Consider the following 22,593-nt stretch of genomic DNA (forward strand, 5'->3'; position numbering starts at 1 on the left):
GGGAAAGAATCTTGGGAAACAAAAACAAGCTCTCTGTGGAAGATTGGAAGACAAGACTTTTGATAAAACCATAATGGCACATTCTCCAGGCTTCAGAAAAGAATTTGGACTTTAATATTTGTTAGGTCAAAGGTATTATGATGCATTCCAGTGACCAAACATGTTGTTCTGAAATATTTCGAAGAGTTTATAACTTTAAAATAGTTAAAGTCTTTGAACTACTGATAATCAGTTTTTCCTTCTGGAACTTATTTCCTGTAATTATTTGTGCTTTCCTACTTTATTCCTTTGAAGTAAATTTTGCATGTAAAAACAAACACTTTTTGTACTAAAATTGTTAAGATTTTTTAGCAACAAACACAGATGATTAGATATACTGCATAGATAAATTCAGTTTGTGAAAGTGTGGAATGAGCTCATTGTCATCTAAATAGAGAAATGCATGCTTTTTCTCCTTCTCTCTCTCTCTCTCTCTTTTTCTGTTGTTCACCATGTAAGATCCATCCCTGCACCTTTAAAGGAAAGATTAAATGACTAGCAAGAACCTGTTAATATGCTTTTTCATAGTAAGTGAAGATTTTGCTGAAATATACATTGAGACAAACTTGCTGTATTTTCTGTACTCAGCATTCTTCCATCAGCTCGACGTATTCACAAGGAGAGTAATTCTTCCTCCAGTCTTCCAAGTCTTCACACTTCCTTGTCTGCCCCTTCCTTCACTGCCCCCTCTTTCCTGAAAAGCTTTTACCAGAATTCAGGTAGACTGTCCCCACAGTATGAAAATGAAATCAGGTGAGATCAGTGTCCTCTGTTTGCAAAGCAAAATTTTCTGCAGTGATATACTGATATATTACTAAAAAGTGGCTGATTAATTTGAGAGTGATCTTTATGCATCTCTGTGCTGTGCTTGTTCTAATCTATTTCTAATAGATTGGTTTCAATTCCAGTTAATATTATTAAGAAAACGTTTCTAATCCAGTGGTTGCAGAGGTTTTTGATGACATGATTATCTTTTCAAATTATATATATATAATATATATCTATCTATATATAGAGATATATATAGATAGATAGATAGATAGATAGATATTATGTGTGTGTTTCTTTGCCTCAGACTCCAGAGTCTAAGCTGTGTATTGTTTGGAAGAAGACCTGGTGCTAACTCTACTAAGCAAACCTTCTCTGACTGTGCTTTATTTTTCCCTTAGTCTCTCTGGACATATTTTATAAACTCCAAAAGCCACTGATTGAAACAACTGTACTAAAGTGATCGATACAATATATATTTATTTTTAAGTTCATAGAGTATATATACTTAATGATAGACTTTTTTCTTCCTGAATCTCATTGTAAGTCACATAATGGGCACAGGATCATGTTGGTAGCAACTTTTAGGGAGCCTGAGGAATGGCTTGAGTCTCGTAAGCCATTCCATTTGGTTTTGTGTTTGTCCCCAGTATGGAAAATTATAGTCTATTACATCTTGTTCTTTTTGCTGCACAAAAATTAGATGTAGTGTTTTTTAAAGATTTGTCTCTTTTAACTTGAAATTATGCATGAAATTACATTGATCATTCATATTCTTAGTGGGGTCTTGGAAGCCTCTGGAAAGTGGTAAGCTAAGTTAGGAACTCGTCTAAAAGGGTTTGTTAGAAGTTTGTGAGATTCATTCCTGTTTTTGTGAATAGCTTGGTTAATTCATTTTTATTGCTGTATAGTATTCCATTTAATATTCCATAGTTTATTCACTCTCTTGCTGGTAAATATTTATATTGTTTCTAGTTGTTTGATAATTGGCATTTCTTGGAATCAAGGAAAAGAATTCACACTATCAACCATCCCATGTGCCACCAGAAACTTCTTGGATATTGTTTTAGCCTGTTTTCTTTTAGACCTAGGAAATTCTTAAAGTTAGCATATGACTTGGTAACCCTCAGCTAAATTAGACTAATCCTTGAATTATCTCTGAGTACCTTTTATACAAGTTTGCCCATTTTTTTCTACTCCAAGAAAGATAATTAATATTGGATTAATATACCTTTATACCTTTGAATCTGAATTTTCCTCTGAATTAGTACAAAGTCATGTTTAATCAGTGAATTTGATTTATAATAAAGAAGTAAATGAAGAATTTATCTTAAAGAATTTTTATAGACAACTGTATGGGAGAAGTTTTAAAGGAAGTTAGCCATAAAATAATATATGTTTGGAATATGTAATAAATTTAGAGAACCAGGAATGTATAAATATATAAATGTCAATTTACCTTACATACTGCCCACTAATAGGAATAGAACAGTTTCAGTCAAAGCTGTTTGCAATTTGCTATTGTTATTTTAATTAAAGTGAGCATATGGAGAATCATTTCCTACTGCAAACAGAATTATGTCTAAAAGTGATGGTCAAAGGTTAAGAAGGTCAAAGGTTACCTGTGAGTAGGATGTAGAGTACAATAGCAGGTACCTTTTTTTGGAGAGATTTTTGCTATAGAGCTTGTGCACTTGCTGGAAAGACAGAGATAGAGAGACAGAAAGCGAGAAATCACTCCCCAGGGGGGATGGTCACGCCGCAATCCCTTCTCCTCCATTCTCCTCTCGGGATTTTGGGCATGCACACACACGTGCTTGGCATGAGTTTTAAGCCACCAGGTCCATGACTTGAACCATGGTCGACTATGTGCGAGTCTAGTGAACGTAACCATGACTTCATTTGCTGGTCCTTAGAGACTTCTTTTTTAAAGAATGTTTATACTGTTTAATATAGGTTGTTCATTTGCTTTCAGGATTTCCTACATAGTCATCTCTTTTTCAGGGGGTCGGGGGAAGAGGATTTTGCTATAGGGCGCGTGCACTTGCCAGAAAGACAGAGAGAGACAGAGAGACAGAAAGTGAGAAATCACCCCCCAGGGGAATGGCCACACCACAATCCCTTCTCCTCCATTCTCTCCTCAGGATCTTGGGCACACACACACACACATGTGCCTGACGTGAGTTTAAGCCACCGAGTGCGGGACTCAAACCACGGTCGACTACATGGGAGTTTGAATTTTTTTTAAAGTTACAAAAATTTTACAGAGAACTCCATTTAACTTTTTATCCAGATTAATTCATTTTCAACATTTTGCTTTATCATCATCTTTGTCCATTTAGATATATATACATACATACATATGTGTACATACATATTTATCCAAGCTATTTATGAAGAGCTCGTGTGTGTTATGTACCTTTACTCTTAATATTTTAGGATGTATTTCCTAAGAACAAGGATATTCAATAGCATGGTTTTAATCCAGTGGTTTCTGAACCCTACAGCTGTCATTCTTACCCGTTATTTTAGAGAGAATATCATGGACACACAGTTACCAATGTGGACCTCTTCAGAATATGAAGGGAAGAGGTTCATAATACTATTAATTATAATTTTCTCATCACTTGCATACCTAATATCTTATTAGTGGTATAAAATGGATCTCTAGATCTGTATAGTCAAGTGGAGAATAGGGTAGATAGGTTGTAGGCTAATAATGCTATTAGTTTTTAAAAAACATTAATTTGAAATTTTTTTTTTGGTAGAGATTTTTTTTTTTTTTTTTTTTTTGCTGTAGGTTGTGTGCATTCACTACAGACAGAGGCAGAGAGACAGAAAGCGAGAAATCACTCCCCCAGAAGGATGGCTATGCTGCAATCTCTTCTCTTCCATTCTCCTCTTGGGATCTTGGGCATGCATGCACACATGCCCAGTGTGAGTTTTGAGCCACTGGGTCCAGGACTTGAACTATGGTCCATTACATGGGAGTCCAGCAATGTAACCATTACACCATCTGTTGGTCCTTTAATTTGAAATTTGAAATTCAGATTAAGTGTCCTTCTCCAGGACCACTGTCCTGAATTATCAAAAATGTGTTAAGTTACTGCTTTTAAGCAGTTTAAGAAAAAGGAGACGAGATCTTTCTATTGATAACATTATGGTTTGTTGGTTAGTAGGTTTATTTGCACAGCATTGAGATGATAAAGAAAAAGGAATAATTGTATTTTTCATTTTACCTTACTTCAAATTAAATTTTAAAAATTTCATGTTTAGTAGTTAAATGATAGTTGTGTATAGTGATTTTGTATATTTTTGTAATATTTATTTATCAGATATATTCTATCTATAGTCTTTATAGTTACCTCATGTTTTAAGCTCATATTTTAAAAATTACTTGTTTTGAAGTTCTTCAGTCAAAAGTAAATGATAGCTATTATTTCTACTCACAAAGGTTTTCAATGGGAAGATAAAACTTTTGCTGATGAAATACTTTATGATGCAACTTTGGTTATATAGTTCTCTTACAGTCGCTGATAAATGTAGTGTAATTATCCATTATGGTCCCTATCAAAATAGCCTTATGTGTTATTTATTGATGATTTATGAGAATAAATCTGAATCCTGATTTGGGATATATATCTGTGTATGTGCTAATGCCATTCCTTGTTTTCCTGTTGTACTAGACAGGACTCTGCTTCAGAATCAAGGTGATTAAAGTCTAAATATTTACTGATTCTTTCAGCTGAATATCACCATTATGAAAAGTGGTTTTGGTTATGTTCTTAATGCATGCCATCATTGTGGTGCTCTGAAATCTATGTAGTAGGGAAAATGTGACCCCTGGTGTAATCAAAGTTCGCAGATAACCATATAAAATGTTAATTACAAAAAGAAATCCTGTTTCTACTCTATTCCATCTGGTAATTTACTTACAGCTGCATTGTGGCCTTCAGTTGAAGCCTAATGGTATTTTCAATGAATAGAAGTGAATTTGCTAGTAGGGAAATACATGTGTATTTATATCTGAGGAGTTTATTCCAACTCCCAAAATAATGCAGAAATGAGGACCCTACAAGATACGTAAAATAGAATGTGTGTTTCACCTGAAGAGGATTATTAACCTGTTTCTCTTCCTCTTGATTCCTGTCACATTGCTCTCTTCGAGACACTGTGAAAGCCCAGCAGATCTCCTGCTTGTGTGGACACAGGAAAGCACCTAGTTCCTTATTGTGGAAGTCTGACCACGTCTGTGATGACATTTCTTCCTGACTCACATGTGTTTTGTGGTTCACATCCAGAATTGCTGCTGAATAATTTATCTGAAATGGCTATCCTCCCTCTTTGTTCCAACTCCCACACCTGTTCCTCTGACAAACTTGGGACCAGCAGTTAGTGTAATGGCTATGTTGCTGGACTCCCATGTAGTCGACAGTGGTTTGAGTCCCGGACCCGGTGGCTTAAACTCACGCCAGGTGTGTGTGCGTGCCTGCCCAAGATCCCGAGAGGAGGTTGGAAAGGAAGGGATTGCAGCGTCGCCATCCCCCCTGGGGGATGATTTCTCGCTTTCTGTCTCTCTGTCTCTCTCTGTCTGGCGAGCATGCGCCCTATAGCAAAAACCTCTCAAAAAACAAAAAACAAAAAAACACACACGCATTCAAACATACATGCCCATCTTCCTATTTAGGGCCACTAACATTTAGATTTCTAGTAGCTAGAGTGAAAACCCGGGATTAAAGACTGGACTGGAAGGAAAAGGAGTAAAAAGTCCTCCAGAAATTATTTTGGCCACATTGATGAAATAGTGACGTTTTTTGAACCTTTGACCTACACTTCTATTGTGATGAAGTACATGACCATTTAAAAAATGCTTTATTTTTAAAAGCCTGAAAGAAATGCTAGTTTTGCTTTATACCTTTATAGGTTCTACTTCTGATGTAGAATTAGGAATTATATCTATTTCTCACTTTAGAGGTCATTAGACTTATAATTTCTATACACATGGTTAAACTGAATGAACTCTAGAGAGATTTTATATTTTGCTTAATGTCATTTTTTAATCTTCAGTTATACAGATGTGAATAAACATGTGAGTCACCCAGAGATATTTTAAATTCTGATCAACAAAACTTTTTTTTTAATCTGCATTCAGTGCGTAGAGTTTACGAACTAAAGTGCTTTGTTCTCTTCTCACTCTTTTTTTTACACATTGTTCCGTTGACTGATTTACCTCTTTTGATTCATAGCTCAGATATGATATATTGATTTCCACTGGCATAGTTATTTAATTAGTGAAAATCTTCCATAGAGTGTCACATACGTATCCAGTTGAAAACCAGAGGTTACATAAACTGTTGGTGCACCTGATACAATTGTAACTTAATAGTACTGTGGATTCTTTTGGGGAAAAAACAAACAAACAAAAAAACCCCAAAAAACTAGTTTCATCATATTGTTGTTCTACTCAGCCTGGCTTAAAGTCTTTATAAAGAGAATCTCTTTCAACTTTTTGTTAAGTAGTTGCCATCACGTTAGTCAAATTTTGTTATTTATCTTGAGTTGCAATTTAGATATAGCTTGAGTCAGTATGTAGTCAATAATTTGGATTTTAAGGTGGTAGTGGTTTTCGTTGGGTGGTAAGGTTGGGAGTGGGAGGCAGTTTGCTGCTTACTTAGCAAAACAACACTTTAAAAAAAAAAAAAAAGTCCTGGCAGAAGAGTTTACCTTTGTGCAGAGTATATCCTTGTTGCCCTGGCAGAAAATAAAACATGACTTCATCCTTCGTAAATCTGAGTCTCTGTATCATTAGAATATGTTCATTCTGTAGAATAGCCAATAAATTAATTCTTATTGAAATAGTAGGCAAGTATGCATTTACAATTCTGCATTAATATAAGTATAGTGTTAACTTAGTAATTTTGTGGCGAAGCCTGAAACTGTTTTTTCAAGGTTATATTTTAAATTACCTTGAGGTTTTAGGGAGGTTCACATTAGATCCTTAGTTTTCGATCAATGTTGTTTTCAGAAGACTTGGAAATAGCTCTCTCAGCCTACATGGTGGTACGCACAAGATGAGATATTTTCTGTCCTTTGGAGACCTCATTTATTTCACAGATTGTGGTTTTTGATTAATTAGTAAATGGTAATAAGGAGTATATGTAGAATACACAAGTACAAAAATGGGTGGGCATTCTCTAAGTTGTACTTCGTTCCAACCTGTTTCTTTCTTTTAATTGCGAGAGTACATGTGTACTCACCAGAGAGAGACATTGAGACAGAGAGAGAAAGCACACACACCCCACCCCCAGTGGGGCATGGTCACTTTACAATTTCTCTCTGCCACTTCTCTGTCCTGTTGGGATTTTGGATATACACACACATATATCTGGCATGTTTCAAGCTGTTGGGGCCAGGACTTGAACTGTTGTCTGCCATGTAAGATCTAGCTTCCTTAACCACTAGCCATGGGGCTGGACCCCTAATTATTTATTTTTAACTAAAGAAATTTCAGACTAATTATGGTGCAGAATTTTTTTTTCTGACTGTATTTCTTGGTTTATATTCCTAAAGAGGAAACAGATTCTATGGAAAAATCAGAAAGTGGTTATAATATGTTTTATTATTTTAAAAATATAAAAGTGATTGTATATTCTACCATATTAAGATGTTTTTTATTTGGTTTTTCCATTTGAAATTTAAAAATATATACATTTTGGATTGCAAGTGTTTCAAAGCAATGAAGTTAGACATTTATGTAAGTGGAACACTTAATAGAACCCTCAAGTTATTTCTCTGCTGAAATAAATTATTCCGTTGAAAAGTAGAAAGAGAGCAACTTGACCAAGAGGCTTAACATTAATTAGAGAATGATTTTTTTTTTTTTGAGAGGTTTTTGCTGTAGGGCACATGCGCTCAGTACTGTGGATTCTTTTGGGGAAAAAACAAACAAACAAAAAAACCCCAAAAAACTAGTTTCATCATATTGTTGTTCTACTCAGCCTGGCTTAAAGTCTTTATAAAGAGAATCTCTTTCAACTTTTTGTTAAGTAGTTGCCATCACGTTAGTCAAATTTTGTTATTTATCTTGAGTTGCAATTTAGATATAGCTTGAGTCAGTATGTAGTCAATAATTTGGATTTTAAGGTGGTAGTGGTTTTCGTTGGGTGGTAAGGTTGGGAGTGGGAGGCAGTTTGCTGCTTACTTAGCACAACAACACTTTAAAAAAAAAAAAAAAGTCCTGGCAGAAGAGTTTACCTTTGTGCAGAGTATATCCTTGTTGCCCTGGCAGAAAATAAAACATGACTTCATCCTTCGTAAATCTGAGTCTCTGTATCATTAGAATATGTTCATTCTGTAGAATAGCCAATAAATTAATTCTTATTGAAATAGTAGGCAAGTATGCATTTACAATTCTGCATTAATATAAGTATAGTGTTAACTTAGTAATTTTGTGGCGAAGCCTGAAACTGTTTTTTCAAGGTTATATTTTAAATTACCTTGAGGTTTTAGGGAGGTTCACATTAGATCCTTAGTTTTCGATCAATGTTGTTTTCAGAAGACTTGGAAATAGCTCTCTCAGCCTACATGGTGGTACGCACAAGATGAGATATTTTCTGTCCTTTGGAGACCTCATTTATTTCACAGATTGTGGTTTTTGATTAATTAGTAAATGGTAATAAGGAGTATATGTAGAATACACAAGTACAAAAATGGGTGGGCATTCTCTAAGTTGTACTTCGTTCCAACCTGTTTCTTTCTTTTAATTGCGAGAGTACATGTGTACTCACCAGAGAGAGACATTGAGACAGAGAGAGAAAGCACACACACCCCACCCCCAGTGGGGCATGGTCACTTTACAATTTCTCTCTGCCACTTCTCTGTCCTGTTGGGATTTTGGATATACACACACATATATCTGGCATGTTTCAAGCTGTTGGGGCCAGGACTTGAACTGTTGTCTGCCATGTAAGATCTAGCTTCCTTAACCACTAGCCATGGGGCTGGACCCCTAATTATTTATTTTTAACTAAAGAAATTTCAGACTAATTATGGTGCAGAATTTTTTTTTCTGACTGTATTTCTTGGTTTATATTCCTAAAGAGGAAACAGATTCTATGGAAAAATCAGAAAGTGGTTATAATATGTTTTATTATTTTAAAAATATAAAAGTGATTGTATATTCTACCATATTAAGATGTTTTTTATTTGGTTTTTCCATTTGAAATTTAAAAATATATACATTTTGGATTGCAAGTGTTTCAAAGCAATGAAGTTAGACATTTATGTAAGTGGAACACTTAATAGAACCCTCAAGTTATTTCTCTGCTGAAATAAATTATTCCGTTGAAAAGTAGAAAGAGAGCAACTTGACCAAGAGGCTTAACATTAATTAGAGAATGATTTTTTTTTTTTTGAGAGGTTTTTGCTGTAGGGCACATGCGCTCGCCAGACAGAGACGGAGAGACAGAAAGTGAGAAATCACCCCCCAGGGGGGATGGCCATGCCGCAATCCCTTCTCCTCCATTCTCCTCTCGGGATCTTGGGCACATACACACACGCACCTGGCTTGAGTTTAGGCCACCGGGTCCAGGACTCGAACCGTGGTGGACTACGTAGGAGTCCAGCGACATAGCCATTATGCTAACTGCTGGTCCCTATTTTCTTTTTTTTGGAGAGGTTTTTGCTATAGGCGCGTGCGCTCGCCAGCCACACAGAAAGAGACAGAGAGACAGAAAGCGAGAGATCACCCCCCAGGGAGGGATGGCCATGCTGCAATCCCTTCTCCTCCATTCTCTTGGGATCTTGGGCATGCACACACACGCACTGGTGTGAGTTTAAGTCACCGGGTCCAGGACTTGAACCACAGTCGACTACGTGGGAGTCCAGTGACATAGCCATTACGCTAACTGCTGGTTCCATAGAGAATGGTTTTTTACAGTAGAAATACAGAGGACCCTAGGGGTCCTGAATTTTTGCTTTTTGGTCCTATGGAGCTTTGCTGAGACTAATGCAGATATTTACTTTGGCACAATAAGCTTAGACTGCCTCGGTTAGGTGTCTGGATTCTCAACTGCCTGTTCATGAATCCTAACTCCTTCACTTAGAGTCTCTATGACTGTAAGTTAATTCACCTCTTTCTACCTCAGTTTTCTTATTAAAAATGGGAATAGTATTACACCTCTCTGCCCTCTCTGTAAGGGTGTGGTGAGGATGAAACTAATTCATATCTATAAAATGTGTACTAAGTTTTATTAAAGGAAAAGCTAAAGTGAAAACTAATGTTGTAATAAAAACAATTTAAAAACTTGTGTCTGCCCTATCACCTAGCGGTTAAGGGAGCCAGATCCCACCTGAATGACTGCATTTTGAATCCCAGGGTCTCCCTGTCCCCATGGCTTGACACAGCCGCACTGGACTCGTGTGCATGCAGAAATCAGAGTAGGAGGGAGAAGTGGAAGAGAAGGGGTTACGGCGGGACCACGCCCCATTGGGGAAGTGCTTTCTCCCTCTTTCTCTGGTAGCACACTTGCCTCTGGCCAAAAAAAAAAAGGTTTATACAAAAAAGAAAGAAGGACCTCCCCCCACCCTCTTGTAGTTTCCAAGTCAGGATATAGGAATGTTGGTGAGTAGTTTCATATGGTTTTGATTTTTGAAATGACCACCTTAAGGATGCCAAATTGAGAACTGTTAGGTTATCAGGAAAGGCATGACATGTTTTTCTATGCAAAAATGTGTCTTGACTTTCCTGACAAGCCAGTAAGTAGAAATCAAACAATAAACAGCTGTAAGTTGCATACCCACACGGACTGCTGTGGCTTTAACCAGAACCCTACTTCTGAATACATATCTTCTCATTTGGTGAAGCAGGGCAGCTTTTGCCTTATCTCAGCAACCAAACTGCTTTTTCAGGAGGTTGCTTTTTAGTGCAAGATAAAGGGTCAGTGGTCTATTATGTAAGTTCTTCCTTTCACTCTATTACTTCGTATATTGACTACTAATTTTTGGGTCTTACCTGTCACTAAATTGCAGAGAGGGGAGGAAAACTTGTCATTTGGCCATTTATTTAGAGTACAGGGTTAAAATTTTTAAGTGTTACAGGGGTAAATGTTTTTATGTTAGATATTCATATGTATTAGTTGGCTAACACAAAGATGAGGTTAGACATTCATATGTATTAGTTGGCTAACACAAAGATTTTTACCTGCCTACAAAAGCTTATCTTGCATAGACAATAATGAAACTGATACAGTACTACTCAGTTTTATTTTAGTACTTTCTAAACACTTCGTTTGCCATTAACAGTGAGTGGAATGGTAATTTTAAAAAGTTTTAATTCCAGCATTAAAATGTAAAACATGGCAGAGTGCTTTGGTTTAGTTTATTCTTTTTTTAAATTTTGTTCCAGTTATTAACATTTCAAAAGAAACTAATATTTGTTGAACATTTACATCCTGGGGCATTGAAGCAGGTGCTTTTACCTTGTGTTTCACTTAACTTTCAAAGCTTAAATTGTAAATTAAATGTCTTTATGTAGGCAAGAACAATACTTACTAGAAAAAAGGGGTGCTATTTGTTGATCATCGATAGTATTGTCGTTGTTGGTACCTACCAGTGCCTTCAACGAATCAGTCATGGCTTTGGGAAGCCGTTGTTAAAACTTTCTCTCCCAGATGGACTTCAAGTAGTGATGACCAATAAAGGAATTTAAGAAGGTGGATCTTTTTTTTTTAACTCCTGACTTGTTAGTCTAGCCTTTATTTTTTGGTGTCCATTTTTCTTAACCTTCCCAGTTCATCTTTCTTTGGCCTAATAAAATACTAATTTGTTCAATGGATATTTGTTAAGCACTTGGTATTTGCCCATTACTACACTAGAAGCTAGTGATATACCCAGGAACTGGGCATTTAGTAATAACTGCCAGTGAGATAGCGTTGCAAAAACACAGACGAGAGTACATCAATAGTAGTTACCACGATGTAGCTATTATATAGAGAAACATTTTTTTTAACATTTTAAATAATTATTTAATTTTATTTGTTTATTATTATTACTGTTTCATTTGCTATAGGGCATGTGCACTTACCAGAGAGAGACGTAGGGGGTGGGGGAAGTGAGTGAGAAAACAAGCTGGCCACGTCTGGGACTCTAACCGCCATTGGCTATGTGGGTGTCCTACACCTTAACCACCATGTCCCCCGATGGCCCCCACACAGAATATTTGAATCACGGTTTCTAAAAGGAAAGTACTTGAATTAACCATTTCCAAAGAGGAAGTAAAGATGAATATATTTACTTGATACTTCAGGGAGTTTTGAGCAGTGGCCACACATTAGGCTTGTAATATTATCCTGAGTACATAGCAAAGGGGGTTGGGCTGTATTGAGACGTGTTTCTGCTACTTTCTGAAGTATCGTAATGCATCATGGCACTTCTTAGCTGCATGGCAGCTCAAAGTATATCCTTTTCTTAACCTCAGTTTATCCAACCTGGAAGTAATATGCCTAGGAAGATCGATCTAGATTAGAAACAACTGAATTGCCTGACACTGAATATGGATACACAGAATAAAAACATGACAGGGAGATACTGAATTGCTTTCCTCACTGCTAACTGCCTCAGTGCTGTTGTCGTCCTCTTGAGTCTCTAGTTTATCCAACCTGGAAGTAATATGCCTAGGAAGATCGATCTAGATTAGAAACAACTGAATTGCCTGACACTGTGAATATGGATACACAGAATAAAAACATGACAGGGAGATACTGAATTGCTTTCCTCACTGCTAACTGCCTCAGTGCTGTTGTCGTCCTCTTGAGTCTCTGAAAGGTCTGTGGCTTTTCTAGGTGAGTTTCATTTCTGACCTAAGTACTGAATTTCTGATTTCATCACAAGTTCTTTGGCTGCACTTTTTTTTTGCTATGAGGGCTTGTAAATATTGGTACCTTAGTCATTTTCTCAGGAATGCTCAATGCCTGTGAAACTTTAAAAACTAAAATATTTCTACCACTCATAGCAACCACTATTACATGGTCTTCGAGCTGCAAACATAGTTGGTCTCGTGTAACTTTGAGTTACTTTGACCGTAGACAGTCCTAGCTTTACCCAGAGTGGTCCTTCCTGGGAAATGAAATTCTTAGAGCACATCGGTGTTTCCACAGGGGAGTTTCACAAAGTTCTAATGTAGAATGGCATGACAGCCCCAATCTGCCGAAAGTTGAGGGGAGGTGATTCTGGGGTCAATTGATATAAATACGTTAGGAGATCTCTAGATACTGTTTCCCTCTTGGAGAGTCACGATGTATGCTGCATATTAACAGTCCCTACAAAGTCCTGCTATAAAGAAATCTGGTTAATATTTAAAAATTTAGCCTATCCACTGTTATTTGACACCATTGTTTTTCTTTTTTTTCTTAATATACCACCTAATGATAATCTCAAGGTTGACCGTTTTGCCTATACTTGGGTTGTTTTCTGTCATGATCTAGCTATTGGCAGCCATCTATATGGAAATAGACCTGAGCATAGACAATTGGAAGCTACTCATATCTTTGTCAGCCCATTCTATAATGGCTATAAGAAAAGCTCTTTATGAGCCTTTTATGGGGTATTTACGCTGTTTCAAATACACTATTAGTTTCATTTCTTTAGCACAGAAAAAACTCTTTCATTACTTAAGCAGTCTCTCCTCTGTGAGTACTTCTAGGCCTCAGATTAGAACTAGGACTGGTTGGTTGACTGTTGAGGAAATGAGTAGAAACAGAGCTTTTCATGACTGGGCTGTGGCCTGGATTGCAGTGCTCCAAGGATGTGGTGGCTGGGGTGAGCGATGTGCCCTGTGACGATTGCTCCACTTTGCCTGTGGCTTTGCTTGCCATGGCGGAGCTTGTGAATGGCTTGTGCTACCATTTCATTGTGAAGTGCTGTGTTTTGCATTCCTCCTTATGTGTTTGTTTGCTTTCTACAGTGATGGAGAAGGGAGAAAAAGGACCTCATCTACCTGCAGCAACGAGTCCCTAAATGCTGGAGGAACCCCTGTCACTCCTCGCCGAATCTCCTGGAGGCAGCGCATCTTCCTCAGGGTTGCTTCTCCCATGAACAAATCCTCGGCAATGCAGCAGGGTCCGTGTCCTGCCGGCTAAAGGGTTACTCCTTAGGAGTGCTGTCCATTTGGGAATGGGATGCAAATGCTTTGTGTCTAAAAAGATTTAAGTTATTACGGTGGAGAATAACTTCTCTTTCTGTATCTGATATAATGGTTTACTTGTCAGTATTGTTAGAATGCATTAGACATCCAGGACCTGCTTATTGAATGAATGAAGAAGTGACGAGCTTTCCAAACTTGCATTTAGACTTACTTCACATGCATGGGGAATTATGGTAATGCTAGAAAAGAAGTAAAAGATCTTTTTATTAAAAGAGCAGCTTTTGATCTCTTAAGTTCATTTTTTTCTTCCCTGAGACAGAAAGAGAAACACCCTCACCAGGGCCTTGACATCATGATCCATCCCGTCTCGGGCAGTCCCAGATCAGGGCACACACATGCTCAGGGAGGTCTCTGGATGCACACCTGGAACCAGCCCACGTGGGTCAGCTTTGCAGAGCATTGTGTTTTACCATTGCATCACCATCTGGCCCTGCAGCCTAGTCTTTTGCAAGAATCACACATAAAATTAAGTGACATAGAAGTGTTGAACAATTAAAGAAATGGATACAGTACACCAGGCAGACAGCAACCAAAAGAGACTATGGCTCTACCTTAGACCTTGTAAAGAAATTAAAACAAAAATGCCCCAAAGGGCAAAGTAAAGATAAGGGTCAACAAAAAGATACAACAATAATGAGAACACATATAATTACATATTCTTGAGAGCTAGAAAATAGCACTTAGAATTTTGGAGAGAAATAAAGAAGTAGCTCCTGTAAAGGATTTTAGCATATTTCTCTCTGAAACTTTAAATATAGAGGAAATTAAAGTAACACAAGTGCATAAGCTTCATCTAATATTTATACAGACCTTTGCCCTCTATAAAGAAAGCTCATTCATTTTTAGTATACTTGGCACATTCATAGAACTTAATTATGTGCTTGGCCACTGAGAGTTGGAAATAAATCCCAGACAACCATGATCATTTATACTAATGTATCTCTGACCACAGTACCAAAAGAAAGAAAGGATTAAAAGACAACTGGAAAATTTCTGTTTGGGAATTGAAAACTGAACAGTTAGAAACTGGAAGGGAGAAAATGAGATGAACAGAGCCCTATGTCAAAATTGTGTGAATTTGGAGGACGATTGATTTCCATGAATATATTCATCTAAAACTAAAGAGGCCAGGGGCCGGGAGGTGGCATGGTGATTAAGGCGCTGGACTTTCACATGGCCAATTGCAGTTCGAGTCCTGGATTTGGCAGTCTGCTTTTTTACTTTCTCTTTCTATCTCACTGTCTCTCTCTGGTCAAATTAAAAAATAATAACAACAACAAATAAAAATAAATAAATGTTTCTTTGGAAACAAACAAACAAACCAAGGAGGCCAAAGCTTAATTGTAGTGAAGTAAATTTTCAGCTCAAGAAGCTAAAAAAGAGCCACAGAGTAAAGGAAATAAGTAATAAAGATAAAGGTCAAGGAATATATATATATATATGTATGTATATAAACAATTGACATTATTAAAGATGAAATCAGATTCTCAGTGGCCAGAGAAAGCTTCGCAGAAAAATTAGATGGGGACCAGCAGGTAATGTAGTGGTTGAGGCGCTAGACTCCCATACAGTCAGCTAGGGTTTGAGTCCCGGACCCAGCAGCTTTCAACTCATACTGGATGCATATGTGTGTGTGACCAAACTCCTGAGAGGAGAATGCAGGAGAAGGGGTTGCAGAGTGAACTTTCCCTCTGGGGTGCGATTTTCTGCTTTCTGTTTCTCCAGCAAGCACACATGCCCTATAGCAAAAATATGTCAAAAAATAAAAAAGGAAAAGCAAAATTAGATATTTATTTAAACCTGTTGCTGAGAGAGTATGTTTCAGAGGGAATAGCAAAGTCCTAGAGTCATTTGTGAGATGTTTTCAGATGAGAGAATCATGAGACATTTAGCATGATGGATGCATAGGATGGGAAATTGAGACATGACGCTGAATGGGTACGTAAGGCCACAGGCTCAAGGGATGTGTGAGTGGACTTCATTGTGTTTGTGGAAAAATGGGATCAAAGTACAAGTTTATTTTGGTGCAAAATATTTTGCAATCCATGTATAGTTTTTTGCACAATACACATTTTTCTTGAACTTTTTGAAGATTCCTTCATATGTACTATTATAAGTAGTTTGGATTTTGTTCTTTGGGATGTAAGCAATCATTGAAATGTTTAGTTTTATTTATTTATTTTTTAATTGCTAGAAAGTATGTGCACTTTCCAAAGAGAGACAGAGACAGAGGAAGAAAGGAGAGGGAGAAAGCATCCCTCAGTGGCACGTGTCACACTGCAGTCCCTTCACCATTTCTCCATCCTATGGGGATTTTGGGCACAAACACACACATGTACCTACTGTGATTTTCAAGCCACCAGGGCCAGGATTTGAGCCATAGTTGGCCATGTGGAATATGGTTCCCTTAACTTCTAGACTCCAGGGCTGGCCTGGAGTATTTTAAGAGAGGTGATTGTGCGTGATAGTAGGACGTAATTGCAGTAATGTGACGGATGGCTTGAAATGGAGGGAGAGGAGGAGTTTTAGGAGATTGAGGAGTTGCGAGAGGCAAGAGCAGAGAGGCTGTGATGCTCGGCCAGTGAAGGTCCTGTGCTGCTCAGGTGCTGATCTCTGAGAGGATTCTGATCATCTGTGCAGACCTTAGGAGATCACTGGTGCCCACCCACTTCATCTTCTCATTTTGTACAGCGAGAGACTACACACAAATAAATTGCAGAAGTATCGGACTTTGGGGAAAGGCCAGCTCACTTTGGAGCACCTATCTTATAGGTCTTCTGTGTATAGAAAGAAGAAGTGGTGAAATGACATGCTTTTGTTTCCCTCTGAGAGGATTCTGATCATCTGTGCAGACCTTAGGAGATCACTGGTGCCCACCCACTTCATCTTCTCATTTTGTACAGCGAGAGACTACACACAAATAAATTGCAGAAGTATCGGACTTTGGGGAAAGGCCAGCTCACTTTGGAGCACCTATCTTATAGGTCTTCTGTGTATAGAAAGAAGAAGTGGTGAAATGACATGCTTTTGCTTCCCTACAAGAGGGAAATCTGGAAGGGGAATTCAGTCCAGTGAATGTACTTAAATCATTACTCACAGAAGCTAATCGTTACTGGGAAAGTGTTTTTTTGAAAACCTTTAAATATGGAAAAGAAAATGAGGGAGTGCCGACTCTAGAGAACACTGGTGTAGTCTGGGCTGCTCCTGAGGAATGCCTCTCACTGTGTTCTTCTCTGCAGATGGACTGGACAGGAATGAGCTATTACCACTGTCCCCTCTCACGCCGACCATGGAAGAGGAGCCTATGGTCATATTCCTGTCTGGTGATGATGACCATGAGAAGGTTGAAGAAAAAAAGAAATCGAAAGAGCTAAGGAGCTTGTGGAGAAAAGCTATACACCAACAAATCTTGTTGCTTCGAATGGAAAAAGAAAACCAGAAACTGGAAGGTTAGCTATTCCACCAGGGCTAAATAATATGATATTAATAAGGGTTGGGTTAAATACACACGCTGACAGTCATTGCTGGATGATTCTCTATATATACACTAATAGAGTATCTGCTGATTATAATTTTTCATTTCTTTTTGATGTGGTGGTTGTGACATGGGAAAGTTCAGATTAAGATATTTGCATTTTAAAAAAATAGATTTAAAATATCAGAAGCCCTTAGAGTATATTTGGACAGTACAGAGTGTAGATAATATAAGATCAATGTTTTTGATGTCACTAAAAGCTTAATATTGTGCATTACTTAAAAAAAAAGCCTTTAAATATGAAAAAACAAATTCTCTTTTTGAATATGATTTTCAATTTACGGGCTAATTATATCCATTCACAATGGGAGAAAACTGTTTGATACAAATTCTATTTGTATTGCATTCAGGTGAGCTATTTAATTATTATTTATAATTATAATATTAAATCAGAGTTCCTATTTCTGTTAATGCTTTGTAGGTTTTCTACTTAAAAATTATATTCAAATTATTACATTTATAAGTGAGGAATTTATAATAGCTATTATGCTTTTTCTGGTACTTTATTGCTAAGTTTATGAATACCGAATGTTTCAGAATGTGTTTTTCAGCCTTTGAAAGAATGATGTAATTTATCCTGTACTGAAAAAAAACACACACAAAGAGATGCCCAAACAGTATAAAAAAAATCCAAAAAGTGTATAGATGTCATTATCTTGGGCAAATCACTTAACCTAAGAGTCTCATTTTTACATCTATGAAATAAAAGGTTTAGCTTAAGTAAGTCCTTTGACTTTTAAAATTCTTGGCAAATGCACAATTTAGGTTTTTTTTTTTTTCTCACTTGCTTTTATTGTGTTATTCTCCTAAAAGCTTTTTTAATATAGGTATTTACATTTCTGAGTTTTTTATCTGAAGACTCCTCTTACTACACCTGCTATTCAATTCAGTTTTTATTTTATGGTTTAGCTTAAGTAAGTCCTTTGACTTTTAAAATTCTTGGCAAATGCACAATTTAGGTTTTTTTTTTTTCTCACTTGCTTTTATTGTGTTATTCTCCTAAAAGCTTTTTTAATATAGGTATTTACATTTCTGAGTTTTTTATCTGAAGACTCCTCTTACTACACCTGCTATTCAATTCAGTTTTTATTTTATTTTGTTTGTTTTGCAAGGGCATGATTTATTTTTTATTGCTTTAAGTAGAATGGAAAGTACATATAATTTTAAATACTTTTAAGAAATAATTTTTTTTAATTAAAAATTAAGTTTCTTATTATCAACATAGATTTAATAGCTTGGTGTGATAAATGGTAACCACTTGCGCTTTCTTAGATTTTAAATGGAAATAAATTACCTTTTTTTTTTTTTTTTTTAGCAATTGGTTACATTTCATAAATTAGAAAAGAGGTTACAAAAGATCATAATTTTCTTAAGAAACTTAAAACATGAAATTATATTTTGTTTGAGGATATGCACAGATAATATCTTATTTTAAATAGCAAAAGATAGTTTTAGAATCATTTATTATTGAACTGGAAACGCCCTTAGAAATTATTTAGCTAGATTCTTCATTCTACAACTGAGATAATGACTGGTTGGGACAGCAAAGAAATTAATCTAAAGTTAAACAGTGATATACTGGCAGAACTAGTACTAAAACTCAACTGTATTCCTCATGGTTCTTGAGCTTGTCCCAGTGTACCGGGGTATATCTCAACTCCGTGTGTTCATACAAGAAGATGGGGTGTTTAATGTAAAATAAGTGAATACATACGTGTCTTGAGGTCATGCTATGTAGTATTACAGTATAAGATGGGAGGTGACATTTAGAACATAATCTCAGAAACCTTTATTGGTTTTATATCTATTTTTGTACTAAAGGAACAGGCAAAACATTGCTTAACTTATTACAATTCTTGCCGTTTCTTCTTGTTTAGTTGAGAGCAGATATGAACAGTTCTTAATCACCATCATAATCATCCTCAGGGCCTGTGGATGGCACAGAGTAGGTGCCTATGATTTTAAATGAAAATGATTTGGAGAGGATTGATGAAAAAAAAAAAATCTGAGCAAGTAATATGCTTTGTTTCTCGTGAAGAAAATCTTCAGTAAAGGACTGTATTTATTGGGTTATCGAGAAAGTCAGGATGGATTTTGCATAGAAAAACGTAGGAAAAGGATGTCACGACTTTCCCAGCAACCTAATATGACTAGCTTTGCTAAGCCTACTTCTTTCTCCCACTGTACAGAAATGGAAAGCAGATGCTGGGGAACAAAGCTAACCTGTACTAGAAAGCCATCTAGTGGTATATATCAGGAATGATTTGAGAGAGGTGTTACCTAAAAGCAGGAATGATTTGAGAGTGGAGTTAGCTTTTGATCGAGTCTGGACTTTTAAGTAGGATTTTTTTGCTACCTTGCTTGAACAGCAGTCGATTAGAAGATGCTTCAATTCTTTTGCAATGGTTTAAAACATGCTAAATGAAGAGTAACATTCACTCTGCTGTTGTTTTTTGTGCTGTCGAGGACTTTGGATGCATGACCAAGATTTGTGTTGCAGAAGGTAAGGGGTTGAGCTCTGTGAGCCTGAGGGAACACAGATTATCCTGTTCACTGTGACCCTAGTAAAGAGGAGGGATGCGCTTACATGTCTGTTCTTTCTTTCTTCTCTTCTTTAGGAATCAGCTTTTCAGGATAAAGTCCAAATCTAGATAGTGGTTACTTTTGTAATAGGTTCGTTTGTTTGTTTGTTTGTTTTTCCATAGAGTGTGTGTGCTCGTTGAGAGAGACAGAGAGGGAAAGTGAGAGATCACCCAGGGGAATGACCATGCCATAGTCTCATCTCTTTCCTTCTTCTTTCCGGATCTTGGGCATGCATGCTCTTGTGCCCGGTGTGATCTTCAAGCTGCTGGGTCCAGGAGTTGGACCAAGGTTAGCCATGTGTGATTCTAGTGCCACTACCTGCTGGCTTCAGTAATAACATTTCGTTTAATGAGCACTGAATCTATATTTTAGACTATCAAATATGACAGAACTATATATTATTTAAATAGTGGAATTAGTATTAACTTCAGTGAAATGACTTTTCGTTTGTAAGATTTTTAAACAGGAGCACACAACTTACTATTGTTAAGGGCAGTATAGGTTACTCTAGAAGTGGTTATTAAAAATGTATAGGTTATAATGGTCAAATATGAGGGTAAATCTAAAAGCTTGTTGAAAAATATAATTAAAGTATAAGTTTATTTTGATGCTAAAGATTTCCAAAGTCACACATAGTTGTTTCATTTTATGCCTTTTCCATGAACTTTTGAAAACCCCCTTGTTTTTCTGAAATCAAGGTTAGCACAAGGCATTGTTTTCATGCATGTCAGGTATAAAATATTAAGACCTTAATGATGTTTAAGATGTGAGTTATCAGGCTAGCAGGTGGCATGGTGGTTGGGGTGTTGGATCTCACATGGCCAACTGTGTGGTTTGAGTCCTGGACCCTATGGCTTGAAAAACACAGTAGGTGTGTATGCATGCATGCCTAAGATCCTGAGAGAAGGGAAGAGAAGGGATTGCAGCATGACTATCTCCCCTAGGGAGTGATTTCTCATTCTCCCTCTCTGTCTCTCTGTCTCTCTCAAGCTAGCACACATGCCCTGTGTAAAAAACCTGAAAAAGAAAAAAAAAAGATGTGAGATGCTACTTCAGAGAAAATATATCACATTTGCACGCAAATTGACTTTTATAGCATAGCTAACATTTTTGTTTATGCTTAACACAGTTACTAATGTGTTCTACAGAGTAAAACCTCTTCAAGTTATTCTTCATATATTCTCACGCAAAATGACTCTAGTTGGAGAATCTTTCAAGTAGCATCACTTTCTTTTCAAAGTCCTCTTTTTGAGAAAATGTTGGTGGTTGATTTTTAAGTCACTTGGTGTGATTTTACAAGTACAATAAGATGTTGGAAATATGTTTTGAAAACATATTGGTCTCACATAATTTTTTTTTTCCTTAGCAAGCAGAGATGAACTCCAATCCAGAAAAGTTAAATTAGACTACGAAGAAGTTGGTGTTTGTCAGAAGGAGGTCTTGATAACCTGGGATAAGAAGTTGTTAAACTGCAGAGCTAAAATCAGATGTGATATGGAAGATATTCATACCTGTCTTAAAGAAGGTATTTGAGATCATCTCAATAATCTTGTTTTGTTTTAAGAAAAACCTCAGAGTTTTGTTTTTTAATTTGTGCAGCTAAGACATAATTTGATCTTTATGCTTTGCTTATAAAATAAGGGAATAAACTTTTTTCTTCCTGTAACATAGTGACTCAATTGATAAAATGGTACTAAAGAAGTTATTGTCCCCGAAAAGGAAGGAGACACCATTTTACACACTCTTCCCTGCTCAACCAGCTGTTTTCAGCTCTGTGTTGTTTATCAAGGAGGAATACATTGGTACAAATCTCTGGTTATTGCCATAAAAATGCCCTGAACTTACAAACTTGACTTATTTCCACCATTTGGTTGGAAGCATTTATTTACATATATGTGTGTATACACCTGTATGTTTGAATTTATATTCTGATTCAACAGTAATTCAGATTTCATTTCATCCATTCATTCCTTCATTTATTTTGGAGAAGTTGCTTTTATGTAGCCACATACTACATTTCTTGTTTTAGTGCAGCCATGCCATATAAAATATTTAAACATCTTAAATTTAAAATTAAAACAAATATTTTAGATGCAATTTCTGTGATAGATTAGAGTAAAATGAAAATCTTCATGACCTGCATAAACTACATGTAAAATAAAATTTCCAAAATACCCATTGAAATCCATAATTAATCTAGTTTTAAAAACTTAATGTATGAAATTGTTGTGCAGAGACGTTTAAATTAAGGTAAATTTTGTTTTGTAAAATGCTACATTTATAAGCCTAATCTGTTTGCTCAAAGTTTTGGGAATCCTGAAGATTTTTCATGAATATATTATTTGAGATACAAAATAGAGGTTAATGGAATGTGTGTGAGGTAGAGATCACATCATTCTTTTTTTTTTTTTTTTTTTTAGAACTTTTTGCTGTAGGGCACGTGTGCTTGCCAGACAGAGAGAGACAG

General features: G+C 36.5%; 1 protein-coding gene across 1 annotated transcript in view; it reads left to right on the plus strand.

Annotated features, from left to right (window-relative positions):
• TBC1D4 (TBC1 domain family member 4) overlaps positions 1-22,593 on the plus strand; it is a gene marked incomplete at its 5' end in the record, with an annotated part of 266,876 nt that overhangs the window by 226,451 nt on the left and 17,832 nt on the right. Inside the window, 5 exons of the mRNA XM_027769743.1 lie at positions 628-792; positions 13,769-13,923; positions 17,248-17,457; positions 20,044-20,046; positions 21,493-21,651. Of these exons, the coding sequence (XP_027625544.1) occupies positions 628-792; positions 13,769-13,923; positions 17,248-17,457; positions 20,044-20,046; positions 21,493-21,651 (692 nt within the window). The remainder of the gene's footprint in view (positions 1-627; positions 793-13,768; positions 13,924-17,247; positions 17,458-20,043; positions 20,047-21,492; positions 21,652-22,593) is intronic.

The sequence above is a fragment of the Tupaia chinensis genome, unplaced genomic scaffold (assembly GCF_000334495.1).
Source record: "Tupaia chinensis unplaced genomic scaffold, TupChi_1.0 Scaffold000013_1, whole genome shotgun sequence".
In the NCBI taxonomy this organism is placed as follows: domain Eukaryota; kingdom Metazoa; phylum Chordata; class Mammalia; order Scandentia; family Tupaiidae; genus Tupaia; species Tupaia belangeri.